At 41.8% G+C, this 13,671-nt stretch overlaps 1 protein-coding gene and 1 long non-coding RNA gene across 4 annotated transcripts; one reads left to right on the forward strand and one right to left on the reverse strand.

Annotated features, from left to right (window-relative positions):
• Nucleotides 1-1,489: 1,489 nt before the first annotated feature.
• MARVELD2 (MARVEL domain containing 2) lies at nucleotides 1,490-11,654 on the reverse strand. 3 transcript variants are annotated; one of them, XM_033000963.2, is made up of 6 exons: nucleotides 10,403-11,654; nucleotides 8,770-8,799; nucleotides 7,499-7,635; nucleotides 6,463-6,634; nucleotides 5,979-6,029; nucleotides 1,490-1,848 (listed from the first exon to the last, which is right to left on the reverse strand). In XM_033000963.2, the coding sequence occupies exons 1-6, from the start codon at nucleotides 11,528-11,530 to the stop codon at nucleotides 1,768-1,770; spliced, it is 1,599 nt and encodes a 532-aa protein (XP_032856854.2). In that variant the 5' UTR covers nucleotides 11,531-11,654; the 3' UTR covers nucleotides 1,490-1,767. The 3 variants fall into 3 exon arrangements, with proteins under 3 accessions (XP_032856854.2, XP_032856853.2, XP_042643581.1); XM_033000962.2 differs by having other exon boundaries at nucleotides 1,490-5,198; XM_042787647.1 differs by lacking the exon at nucleotides 8,770-8,799 and having other exon boundaries at nucleotides 1,490-5,198; nucleotides 7,499-7,618; nucleotides 10,350-11,654.
• On the forward strand, nucleotides 5,192-6,137 carry LOC116963624. The gene is made up of 2 exons (XR_004408307.1): nucleotides 5,192-5,746; nucleotides 6,006-6,137. It is a non-coding gene; the product is annotated as an uncharacterized LOC116963624 (long non-coding RNA).
• Nucleotides 11,655-13,671: the final 2,017 nt, after the last annotated feature.

The following is a 13,671-nucleotide window of genomic DNA, read 5'->3' on the forward strand; positions in this document are numbered from 1 at the left end:
GGGGTGGGGGGAAGGCGGTTTTGGATGTGATAATGTGTCTCACAATGTCTCACTCTGATAAGTACTGTTTTTGTTAGTGTTTGGATTAAACTGATGTTCTTCTTCCTCCCCCCAATGACTCTGTCTTTCACCCAAGATCATAATGGGCAAGTCACCCCTCCACGTACTTCCCTGGATTCTGGAGCCTTTTGATTTATTTTCTCCCCATTCCTGAGGGGGATTGAACAGCTGTGCTCAGCTGCCTTCTGGGCTCAAACCAGGACAATCCTTTTTGGCGACCAACTTCAGGCAGAGGAATGCAAGAAGGATAGTAATTGGGTGAGATAAAGGGCAAAACATGGTTTGAACCATGTTAGAACTCGCTTTGGAATTTCTGTTGTAACTGTGGTGGAGGGATGAGAGGTGAGTTTTGTGGATTGTGCTCCTGTACTGTGATAACGCTGTTTGTATTTTTGTTGTGGGGAAGTTTTTTTTCTTGCTTTTTGTGTTGATGTGATTTAAGTTTGTGACTTTTGTCTCTATGGAGTGAATATAGATTTTAATGACCGTTCTTAAATACATGATTTGCAGTTGTCACCAAAACCAGCAAAAAAAATCTCCTTAACCCTGAGTTTAGCATTAACAAGCAGGCATTACTGTATTCGGCTGGGGACATGAGGGAATTGTTCCATCTAACATGTCCACCGTACTTTACATTAACTAAAGCTTATATCACTTACATACATATGCATCAAATTTCCCAGAACTAATTATCATATTTACATAGTTATTCCGCAGGCAGTTTGGGGTCTCTGAGGGGCATCCGTTGGGGCGGTCAGTGGTCTCTCGTGGCTTTTAGGAGAGGAACCTTTCTTGCTTTGTCTAAACCTCTGAATTCTTCTGGATGTGGTCAGGGCTTGGCTGTTCTTCTGTTCATGTTTTCACTTTCTTACCTCTTGCCTAGGTTCAGCTAGTGCACCACTCAATCTTCCAGGACAGGAGCTTCTACTTAGGAGTCTTTCAGTTATCACTGCTGGTCTAGCTCAAGGACAGTTGTGCACCAGGCATGTTGCAAGTGTTCAGCTGATTGCTTAATTCTTATTTAACCCTTAATGATCTTCAAATTCTAATACCCATTTTCCAACACAGAGGCAAGGGGTGGAAAACTTACCAATTCTGTATCCTTCAGCTTGTTGAATTTATCAGGAGCAGTTTATAAATAAGGGGGAAACACGAGAAATTAGTTTTCAGTTAAACCATACATGGGAAAAATCAAAGTTATTTTGAAGGACAGAAATTAAAACTACTGAAGATGCAAAAAGGGGAATTCCTTAGTTTAAGAAGTCAAGATTTGCTTCTAGGAACCAAAACTAAGTTGAGTTTGATCTACTCCCATTAGACCACATGCTATCTTTTCTTAAGAAGGAAAATGTCCAATTTATAAAACATCAAAATAAAAAAAATGACTGTAAGCTGACAGTTTAGTAGAAGAAGAGAGAAACAAGACTTCTTTCATAACAGGGATATTTTTTATTGTCAAGGCCAAGAACTTCAATGCTGGACAGGAACACATGATATATGATAATGTTGTATGTAGATTGATTGTCCAAATACTTCAAATCCCACAACAACTTTGAGATTAATAAACTAAATACTGGGTAACTTCTACAATTTCAAATTAATTAGGTTTTTCATTGCCTCAATTATATTTAGTTGATACGCTGTGATGAAAGCTAATCCACCCTACTATGTGATACAAACTTTTGGTTACATCTGTTAGGTGTTGCTCTATCTGCCCTTCAAAAATGTACAGATCAGTAAAGAGTATGAAGATGTTGCCACAGTTATATCTTGATCAAGGAGATCCAGCTGTTTATCAAGACAAAAAAAAAAAAAAAAAAAAAAAAAAAAGCCCTTTTATTGATTTATTCAAGTCCAGTTTGAAAACAATGACATTTCTGGAAACTGTCTCTTGGACATTTTCCTTTGTAGATCTGTAGAGCCAGCTGGGCATTTTCTAAGAGGAATACTGAAGGATAAAAGTTCTCATTGTATACACTCTGTGTCTGAGGACAGGCTATAACTGAAGGAGGATGCTGTGTGCTCACTGATGTAGGACAGTATTACTTGGCAAGGTTAACTACCTTCTGCAAAAGTCACACAGCAGACTCTTTACATGTACCTAAAACAGTGTAGCTGAGTAGTTGAGATTAGAGACACTGCATAGAGAGACAGAGGTGTTAATCATCTAATGACTTTAGTTTTGTCTGAAGTATACCTTCTATTCTTTAAGGGTACCAAGAGACTGCTTTCCCTGATCTGACTGTAACTATTTCTCACTCAGTTTTCTCCTACTTTGTCTTGCATTTGACTGGTTTCAACTCCCAGCCATTAATTGTTATTTCATTAATCTCAATTTCTCTGAGAGATAAAGATGCTTCTTAGACTAGTGTTTTTTCTTTGCCATGTTCAGGGTACTGTTGACAAGACCCTTTTCAGTCCTTTGTTGATAAGTTAGAGCAAAACCAGCTCACCGATTGTATGCAGCAAGAGTGCCTGTTACGGCAAGGTCCATAACAGACCCAGGACTAAGTAATGTACTGTGAGGGTTGAAACCTGTTGCCCTGCTTGACTTCCTAAGCTGGGAAGGTAATTGCCTCCTCCTGGTGCTGCATGCTCAGCATGCTCCACTGCCATGCACTGCACTAATCCTCTTTGAAACCCAAAGGGCTGGCAGAAGGGAGTACTCCTATGTATCTTCTCTCCCTGGCTTTTGGAAAACCCACTTAGCCACACCTGCAGCACCTTGCTGGGAAAGGTGGAGCAATCCACACACAGCTATCTCCACTTGGTTTATTTCCCCATTCCAGTCACAGGCATGGTGTTGCCTCTTCCCAAGCCATTTGTTGGAAACTTTGCAAGAAAGGAGAATCTCTAGGGTTTCTGCAGAGGCTGTGCAGGCACTGTCTGAGGGAACAGAAGCCAGTTTCTCAGAGACTGAAACAGACCACTGTCAAAGGGAGCCTGGCACTGGGTCTCAGTGTCCTATGGGAAGAAGACTTATGAAGGGTGCAGACTGTGACTCTTCCAAAGAAATACCATGAGTCAACTTCTTACCACTTTATAAACATCAGTTGATTCCTAAATTGGATTAATCAGAGCTGCCACTGAGAAGAAAAAATTGGAAACCTGGGTGTACAGTGAGAGGTCATTTAGATTGCAGGGATTTGGACAAAGACCTCTTACAAAGAAAAGTTTATCAAGTATACAGCACAATAGGTGTAAAACACTTGTCCCAGCTCCTTTATAAAGTACAGAGGTTTCCTCTGAAAATAATAGAAACCTAAACGACAGAGAGAAACACCTCATAAGAGAGACAAGGGATAGCACTGACTGTCATCTGATTTCAGACTGATGAAAATACTGAGACACCTTCCAGGTAGATGAGACTGAAGGCTTTCAAATGAAGAGGTGCCACGTTTTCAAATTTTCTGTGTTGCCAGTGTCTTGTGTTATTTACTTAATCCACTAAAACTCTTGGCATTAAGTGACTGCTAAAATTGAAATGTCAACTTTATAAATATGAAAGTGGGTTTGTAGCCATCAGGATTGCAGTGTGAATGATAAGGGCTCAAAAATCAGAAGGGATGTAACTGCCAAAGCGAGGTATATTAATGCATTTCTGGTACTGAAGAACAGAGGTGGTACCACCATCACTGTTTCGAACTGGAAACAGCTTTCCTGATGTCTTGCCTTTAAATTAAGGCAAAAGTTGAAAACTTTCTTTTAAAGAAAAAATGATTGCTAACAAAAATTTGAAATAACCTTAATCAGAGCACCTTTTTCCAACAGATTGCCTTTCTAAGCAATAGAATAACATGGCTACATTGGTGGGGTTTCTTTCAAATTAAAATATATTTCAGAACAGACAAACTGCAGTTGTAGAAAATGTACAAGGAAACTCTAATTGGTTTCAACAATTTTAGCAAGTAAAAAAAGTAAACAAAGATGTGAAACCGGATACAAAGAGAAAATTTACTGGCTTATGAAAACATTCACATATACAAACATATCCCCAAGATAAAATATAAAAATATATATTGAATTTATGCAGATATGCTTTGGAAAGCCTGCCTATTAAAACATTTACCTGGCCTTATAAAGGATACCAATAATTTATCCTTTGAATGAGAATTAATGTTTCTGTACTTACTCTCTGAATGCCAAGTTCACAAACAGCTGCTGCCTAGACAAAAAGACCTGTTACTTACTGATGAAGAATAAAGTGTTTTGCCTTTAAACCCATGGATTCCTACTGAAATGACCCAGGAAGGGTATGCAGAGCACACTGGGCTATAGCAACACTAACATGAGTCTTACCCTGTACCTCTATTCCTTTAAGGCCATGTATAAATCTGTTGCATCACCCCTGAAGAGGGGAATAAACAAAAAACCCCAAACAAAACCAAAGAACAAAGCCCCAGCACTCACCCCCCCACCCCCCCACTATGGTTGCTCAAATAAAAAGTTATTTTGCATCTCTTGTTAGGTGAAATTCCAGATAATTTCTGACATACAGCAGAGCATTTGGAAATACAATACAGAAAGTCTTATTAAACTAATATTTGACTTGCCAAAATTATTCAGTATGATTACGCATTCTTCCAAACCCCAGCCAGAAAGAACAGCTCAACTCTTTATGATATCATTAAGATGTCACCTATAAGGAAGACCTGAAATGGTTAACAGCACTTCTGTGCAAAATTTTGACATGGTATTTAGAACTCCCTTCTCTGGTGGGCTTTGTAAGTTTGCAAGTACAGTATTTTCAAATAAAATATTCGTATTTAAGAGGCCAGGTTGTATAGCATCTAACAAAAGCAGAATGTTAGCACAGGTTTTCTAAACTGACCCGGTAACAACTACATTGATTTAAAATTGGATCTGCATACAAAACCTACCAGTAATGTACAACATCTACGTAAATGACTGAGTGATTAAGCAATCCCCAGAGGTGTACTGGTCTGAGAGTAAATAAATAGTTTAAAATATGCATATCGATTTAAAAATTAGAAAATAGTATCCACAAAGTGAAGGCATAGCTAAGTTTCTACATTCCAATTCATAACTTTATCGTAGTCCTGAATTCTTTGTTTTATGTGAGAAAGCTTATTCTTTAGGTATTCACAACGCTCCTTTTTCTCCAGAAATGCAGGATCCTGCCAAGAATACAAAAACCCTTACATTAATATATCACACTTTCAGACTCTTCCAAGACTAGTCTATTATCAGCTACGTTCTTGATTAAGGACAGTATATAAATATTGTCCAAAATAACACTCTTTTTCCCTGGCCAAAATTTCTTACTTCCTGCTTCCCCTTCCTTCATGAAAAACGAAAAAGAGGTTCTGTGTTTATATGCTGTAGTTACTTAGTAATCAGAGTGGTTTTTAAATAGAAATCTACAAGTATAAATGACATCCTACTACATAATTTAGATTTTATAGGTGTTGTGGTATGTCTAATAAATCCCTGCCCCAAAAAATGCAATGAAGTTTAATGAACATAGACACAAAATTTGAATTCTATGAAAACCAAAAAAATATATATTTGTAATGTATTATGTTTTTAATGGAACACAGGTATATATTTACTGCCTACATTTAAAAATGACAAAGTGAAACCTCATGGATCACACTGAAAATTACTTTTTGAGAGCCTGTCCAAGTTCCATACTACAAAGGAAATGCAAAACTTCTTTTCAAGGGTAAGACTATGTTTATGTGGCTATTGGAATAATTGTTCTCAAAAAAGGTTGTTGGCATGAATAGAGTTGGTTGTGTCCTAACTTTGCCAAAGTTTTACAAGACGAAATATACAAAGCCCTGTAGTAGCTACAGATACCCTGAACTAGTGAATTGTACCTAGTGTCAGACATGTTGGCTATTTACACTCTTTCTGCTAGTCACATTTTGCAATGTAGAGCTGAAAACACTCACATTTTTCTTCTTCTTGTATTCTTGCAGAACTTTTGATATCCTTTCCTGTTCCTAATGAGAGAGACCACACATTTTTAAACACCTTGAGTGTGCTTCATATCTTCATGTAAGTTCTACAAAATACTTGTCAGAAGTAAAATTCTTATTTGATCAACCCGTTCCAGTTGTTACATTTTAGTTCTAAATCTTGTACTTGAGAAACAGTGAACTCACTCAAACTTGAATGCTACTACCATGAAAAAAAAAAAAAAAACAAAAACAAAAACCTCCAACCAACCAAAAAAACCCCAGAAAAACATGTATACAACTTAATTGCAACATGGTACCCTTGACTGATGACCAAACAAGAAGTAACATATTTGGGGAAACTTCTCTCCCACCAAGTCACCTCTGGCATTACATGACATTCTGCCCCTGCTAAAGACAGTCAAAAATTGCCTAATACCACGCTTGCTTCCCATAAGCCCAGTTCATGGGTACTTACATATATGTTTTCAGGATGATGAGGAAGCTGCCTCAGCAATGTATCCAGCTCATCAAACTTTTTTAATACAGCATGAACTTCCACAGACAGTTCTTTATACTCAGCAAACTGATCATTGAATACTGCTTTGTACCGGTCTCGCATTTCGTTTGTTTGAATTGCTGGGTATTTCCTTAAAAAAAGTTTTCAAGGACTAGTTTTAGATATAGGGCTTCAACAAACACATGGACCCTTCATCTTGATAGTATATTTCTGTATGGTTTGCTAATCTCATAACCTGCTGAGATTGCATGTACATAAAGCACTGAAATCACAGAATCACAGAATGGTTGAGGTTGGAAGGGAAGTCTTGACAGTCATCTGGCCCAACCCCCCTGCTCAGGTAGGGGCCATCTAGACCAAGCTGCCCATGATTATGTCCAGGCAGCTTTATGAGTATCTCCAAGGATGGAGGCTCCATAATCTCTCTGGGTGACCTGTGTTAACCCTCCCAGTGAAAAAAATTCTCCTAATATTCAGGTGGAACCTGGAACCTTGTGTGTTTCAGTGCGTGTCCTAGTTTATGGCAAACAGTATAAAAATTAATTTATGGTCTTACACTTCACCATGGAAAGGCCTACCCTTTAAAAGGGAGCATGTTATAGATTTAGCACTTAGAAAGTACAAAAGTAGCCAAATTTCAGGGGCTACAATGACAAGTAATTTCCCATGTATTTTATTTTTTTTCTAAATTGTCTGTGTGGCCTTCTGTTCCTTTGGCAGTTATTGTACTTGCCAGACTACAGCGTTCTGCTCAACCATTTGAGGTTTGCATAGGTTTTTTTAAATTTAAGATTCTTTACTTATGTAACTGGTTCTATGCCATTGATACCAGGCCCCATGCTCTCTATTTGTAAAATTAATTTACTAAGAATTATGAGTACCCATAGCACATGCACGGAAGAGAAACCATGAGTGTATGTATGAGAAATGCTGAGTGAAAGACATCATTTGAGTATTCCCCATTAAATTTGTTCATTAAAGTCACGTCACTTACGCTAAGTAGTCTGGCATCACGATAGGTTTAGGAATGTGGCCTGCAGGTATATGACCATTAAGTAGTTCCGGTTTTCTTTCCACTGATTTAAGCTGCCTGTAAGTGACCTCTTCTCTTGGTCTGTCATCAGTTTCATACTGTTTTAAAAGCAAAAAACCCAGTTTTTAATGAAGTCAGTTTTACTTTGAATGCAATATACGTAAACCACAAAATACCCAACTCATTTGAAGACACTGATACAAGTACTGAGCAGCAGTAGAAGTAAATCATAGGTATTTCTTACAATCCTTACTGTAGTTAAAAAATTAGTAAAGAGTTACAGTAATGTTTCTCACACAGCATCCATCTTCAGTTTGTCCTAACAGTGATACCAGTGACATAAGTACTTACTGGGGCTTGGAAAGATTTGCCTTGTACATCTTAAAAAGAAAAATAATTTAAGGAAGTTTCCCTGGATATCCATCTAGTTTGTGAATGAACAGGAATCACTCAGTTCTCCAGAGTTCCCTTTTCCCCTTGTTTCCTACTGCACAATTTATACCTTGATCCAGAAATAAAAGCATGTGGAGTCATGTTGGAACACATAAAAAAAGGATCCTGATCCAGTACTGAATCAACTGGGGAAATTCACAGTATCTAATAGGAGACATTTAAGACAAATAAATACACCATCAATTCTTTGGAAATCATCAACATCTGCTGCTAAGATCCTATACAATCTTTGCACATGTAACCACATCTTTGTGCAGCAGAAGCACTAACGCTGCTGATACTTCAAAACTGGCAAGGAGGTCTTTGGGGGGAGCGGTCTCAGAGTCATAGGAATAAGCTCAACTCACAGAACACCCGCCACTGTGCTTCCACTGGCTCTCCTCCAAATTAAGCAGCCAGCCAGGAGAAAAGTCTACAAAACCTACAATGCATCACACTACCTGCTGTTCTAACCATATCTGCCAAACTCTGTGATAAATGCTACAGAACTTGTCACCGCATAAAAAAAAAAAAATAAGGGCGCACACACAGAGGCAGTCATCAGATTTTCTATATACAATAAATTTTATAACCTAGCCTAACTAGTAGTAATTTCTTTACAAACTTCTTCCAAACCTTCTAGGTAAGACAACGTTGTCTGGACTATATTAAAGAATTAAATGTAATCTCTTCCAAGCCAAGTAAATAAATAAATAGATAGGTCAATCAAAATAGTCACAAGAAAAAGACTAACCATTTGGAAATACCCGTAAACAGAAAAATAAATTCGTATTTCCTACCTTTTCTGGAAATGAGGACTGAGTTTTCATCTATCAAAAAAAGAGAAAGATCTCTAAGTTTTATTTTCAGCAAAAATAGTATGCAAAAGCACAGACTCTTAAAATCTAAACTTTTTCAAAATCATGCTGTACAGAGAATTACATTTATATTTAGGTATGAAGAAACTTCGCGTAAGGAATATTTTCAGATCAATCGATTTAAAGACTGTTTAAGAACAGTGGAATAAAAACAACCACCCAAAACCCAGAACAATGACAGGATCTCCCAAAGCATAGCCGTAAGGAACAGCTTGCAGGAAATCCTTCATTCTCCTCCCAGTTTCTCTTATTATTTTGCATTCCAGCCCATATTAACTCACTGAGATTCTGAAGCCTAATTCATTGGCTAGAAGACACAACGGTGCACTAACCAGTAGCTCAACCAGCAGCTGTTTGGAGTTTGCACAGCACTCTCTAAAGCCCAACCTGTATTATAAAAGTATTCCCTTTAGATGTGCTAAGTAACTGAAATAAAACAACATGGATACTAACAGGGAAGAGCGATTGAATACCTTCTCTATAATTCCAGCAATCATCTCATTCTTGCAGGACATATTAAAAGTTAGGTAAAAAACTTTTATCAAAGAGCTGCAATGCACTTTTCAAAAGGGGAGCCTCAGTTTTATATCAGATGGTGGAATAGAAACCAGTGTTAAATGAAAATGCTGCAAATCAGACTGCAGTCACAGAGCAGAAAAAATGTCAACTTTAAAGTCACTCTTCTCTCCTACTAAAATCACTTAAATGCTGACCCCTCCTTGTTCGGCTTATGCAGGCTTCAAATACATTAATTTTTATCCTATATTAAGTTTTATTTATTTTGTAAAGGTTTTTTTTGGTGGTCTTTTTACATGAAGGAGGTTTCACTCAAATGCCTTTGAATTCTCAAGCGGAGAGTGGTGAGTCTCAACTGTTTCAGTTTATCATTAACTAGGCGATTATTGAATGCTTCTAGTAAGGGCAAGGCCAGCAGCAATGCAGAATACTTGATATGAAAAAGACAAAGTTGATTGAAATCTGAGACACAAAAATCTAGCCAACTTTGTTATTACTACGATTTTCAGATAACTTTTGTAAAGAAACCTCAAAGGACAGCAAGAAGCAGCTTGGGAGTTTTGTTTGCAAAGTAAAAATCCATTTTCAAGTTCTTATGGTCATTCACACTAGGCACGTAATGTGCTGAAAGCCCAGCCTTCACAGAAGTGCAAGGTGGCTTTAAGCCTAACCCTACTGAATAGCCGAACAAGCACATTGTTCATTTCTTCCTTTGTTTGGAAAATATACACCAGGAAGTAGTTCATCAGCTGACACAGGAAGGGCCGAGTATTACAAACAGAACAGAGCCAGCTTCTTACCAGAGTGAATTAAGGAAAAAAAAAAAAAAAAAAAAAAAAAAAATCCAAGGGGATTTGGATCAGACGTCTTAAGAACGCCTTTCATTTGGTGATCTCAAATACTGTTAAGACTGGTGAAAGTTCACCCTCAAAGGCTACGGGCCTGCTGCAGGGATGACACCAGGCAGGACGGAAAGACGTGAGGACTGCTCCCCGTCGCAGCCCACCCAGCAGGTACCACACGGTGACTCAGGACTTACCTCCTGTTCCATTAGCTCCCTGTGCCTCCTAGCTCCTTCGTGCCTCCATAACTTTAGAGAAACCACTGCACTCATTAGATAGATGATCACCGTGACAAACAAGAAGATGATTGCTGCTGTCTGACCTCCCTCCACACGGCAAAAAGATGCATTTATCGGCGTCTTAAACAACTGGTAATAGCAGAGCCCGCCTCGGTTGGTATCGTTCACGTACACTATGGCAGCCGACATGTACAGAAAGAACAAGGCCACGTTAATGCCGAACTCGGTCAGAGGCCACCAGTTGGAATCGAGGAGGATGGTCCGGTAGTACATCGACATGCCCAGCACCAGCAGCACTATCGTGACCACCCACGCCATGCCCGCGGCCACCAGGATGAAGGGCGTTTTGGGTCCGCTGTAGGAGTAGCCCCCGTAGGCGCCGCCAGCCCCGTAGCCGTAGGGCTGCGAGTACCCGAACATGTTGTACCACTCGTTATCCTTGTGCACGTAGGCCGTGACGCAGGCGAAGACGGCGGCGCCCAGCAGCAGCTCCGCCACGCCGAGGATCCTGAGCAGCCCGGCCCACGACTTCATGTAGGCGTACCGCCGGTTGTAGGCTTCCACCCGCTCGCCGTACGTCGGGCCGGCGGCGGCGCGGCGCCCCAGCGACCCGCGGGGGTCCCCGGGCAGCATCGCTTCCGCCTCCCGCCGCGACGGGCAGCTCCCGCCCGACCCGCCGGAAGGGTCCTCGTAGGAGCCGGGCGCCGACCTGCGCCCCGGCCGCGGAGGGGCCGGGGAGGGCGGCGGGGAGCATTCCACCCCGTCCGAGACGTACCTGATGTCGGAGGCCGCGCTGTCCCAGCTGGAGCCGCGGCGGCGCCTCCCTTTGAAGAAATTCTTCCACGAGTCCGGGATGAACCGCCGCACCGGCTTCAGCTCGGCCGGCCCGCTCGGGACGGGGCTGCGCGCCCCGGGGTAGGCGTCGGGGCCGAAGGGGGGCTGCAGGGGCAGCGGGGGGGGGGGCGGCGGCAGCGGGGCGGCGGCACCCGGCTCCGCGGTCCCGGGCAGCGGGGAGCGGGGACCGGCCCCGCGGGGCGGCAGGGACCTGCCGCGCCGCCCGCCCCCCGAGCTGGCGCTCCTCGACATGGCTGGCGCGCGGCCCGGCCCCGCTCGGCCGCCCCTCGCGTACCGGACGGGAGGAAATCCGCCGCGGGGGCCGAAGGGCGGCCGGGCCGCAGGGGAAAGCGGCGATCGCGGCCGCCCTCCGCACCTGCGCAGCCCCGCCCCGCCCCGCCCCCGCCGCCTCACCTGCGGCGGCCGCGGAGCCTCCGCCCCGGCCGGCGGGAGCCGCTCGCCGCCCGCGGAACGGCGCTGCGCGGCGGGAACCGGCACGCCGCACCCTCGCCTTCCGCAGGGTGCGAAGGGCCCGGGGGCTTCGGCCTCACTGTCGAGTTTCCCCCCTGACAAGCCGCGGAAGAGTTTTCAGGAAGGGAGTCCAGAGTCATGCGTCATCCAGCGTGTGTTCAGTTGATACTGTTTGCCTTTTTTTGTTTTTTTTTTTTTTTAATTTAAAAATACTGTTACGTTCACAAAACACGTCTGTGGCAGAGTGCAAAACAGCAGCAACGCAGTCGGAGTTTTATATGCATTGTCAGGATGGGGTATCAAATTTTTTACACACACAGCCTCTTCTTTCAGAAAGTTCAGACTTTGAAATAGCAATTTTTTGAAGGTAAAAACTTTAATAAAAACCTTCAAATGCTGACAGCTTATCAAAGGTGGACTCCAGAAACATGGTGTACAAAGTAAATAAAAAGGTGTTAAAAATAGAGTGACACTACCCGCCTACAGTCTCTCCCTAACTCTACTAATTTATTTCTAGTCTTAATTTATTGTCTTAATTTATTGCTACCTCTTTTCAGAAATACGGCTAACTCTTACCACTCAGAACAGGCAGGGATTGGCTTGCGATTTCGTATTCAGCTCAGGTCTGATGCTGCAAAGTTTAGGGGAATCTGGGGAAACTTGTCTTGGTGCTGACTCAGCTTTCTAGCCCAGCTACGTAGCTAAAGGAGGACTTTTGTGCAGACTATGCTCTCCTTTAGCAAAAGCCGTTTTAGCATGCTAATCTGTTCTGGTGAGTCAGTGGTTGATATTTTGTTATGTTAAGTCACTATCCTATTCCTTTTTAATTCGGCTTCCTCCACGATTGCTTGAGCTGCAGCAGGCAGAGGCTGACTGGAAGGCAGTTTGTTTCCACTGCACTGGCTGGAAGTAAGAGGGAATCCATCCCATTCATTTGTATTCCTTTTGCTTTTCTCCATCTGTACAGCCACCTCTGTAGCATTCAGATCAGCAGGGTCCCCCTCGTAACTAGTAAGTCTGGCGTGCCAGGATCTGTATCAGTAAGCGTTTCAAACTTTAACCTGTAAAGTTATCACAGCAACAGTAAGTTACTGTGGGAAACCCCCCACATTTCCTGCTCTCTCAGCACAGAAACTGCAGTGGAAAAGACTGTCCACATACCACACAAGTATCCCCTCTTCACTGATGCTCAACAGCTTTCACATTTTCTCACATCTATTCACCACCGTTAATTCAAGACATACATGGTGTTTCCTTACATCACTAACATCAATATTATGGTTTATGGCTCTGTGCACATCTTCCGGTTACAGGTATTTAATAGGTGTATCAGATTTGACAGGTGTATCAGGACTCAGCAATACGTAACCTGCATGAGAACCCACAGAATATATGGAAGTTCCTATTGGACAAAGCTTGAAATGGTATACATCTAACTTACGAATGCAGACACAGAAAGCTTACTAGTGTTTGAATGTATGTTGCGGGCAACATTACTGGCATAAGGAAGTCTACAATTAATTTCTGAAGTTACAAACATTTTGTTGTAGACCAGTGTGGTAAGTTGATCTTGGCTGGCAATTTTATTCTTACTTAAATCTTTTTGTTTGCAAACCCAAAGATTTTATCCAGATCGTGCTCTGGACAAACAGACCTACGCCTAGGTTAGAGAACTAATATTTGATACAATGGAAAAGAAAGCAAAATAGGGGTTAAAAACAAGACTGTAGTTAAACTGTTGCTGCTAACATTGTAATTCTAAGTAGATTTGAACTGAAGTAAATCTTAAGAGCCATAATATAAAATTATAAGGCTGCAAGTGAGGGAAAATGTCACATTACAGATGTACACTTGTCATGGTTTAAGCCCAGAGGGCAACTGAGCACCACACAGTTCACTCAATTCTTCCCCCTCAGGAATGG

Source organism: Tyto alba, unplaced genomic scaffold, assembly GCF_018691265.1.
Source record: "Tyto alba isolate M040663 unplaced genomic scaffold, T.alba_DEE_v4.0 Super-Scaffold_13, whole genome shotgun sequence".
NCBI classification, from domain to species: Eukaryota; Metazoa; Chordata; class Aves; order Strigiformes; family Tytonidae; genus Tyto; species Tyto alba.

Excerpts from the sequence above, each read along its gene's own strand:
- MARVELD2 (XM_042787647.1), bottom strand. The coding sequence starts at position 11,530 with ATGTCGAGGAGCGCCAGCTCGGGGGGCGGGCGGCGCGGCAGGTCCCTG. Across the intron at positions 7,619-10,349 it reads GTGGGCTGCGACGGGGAGCA|ACCAAGAGAAGAGGTCACTT; the intron begins GTCCTCACGTCT and ends AACTGATGACAG. Across the intron at positions 6,030-6,462 it reads ATCATCCTGAAAACATATAT|GAACAGGAAAGGATATCAAA; the intron begins GTAAGTACCCAT and ends CTCTCTCATTAG.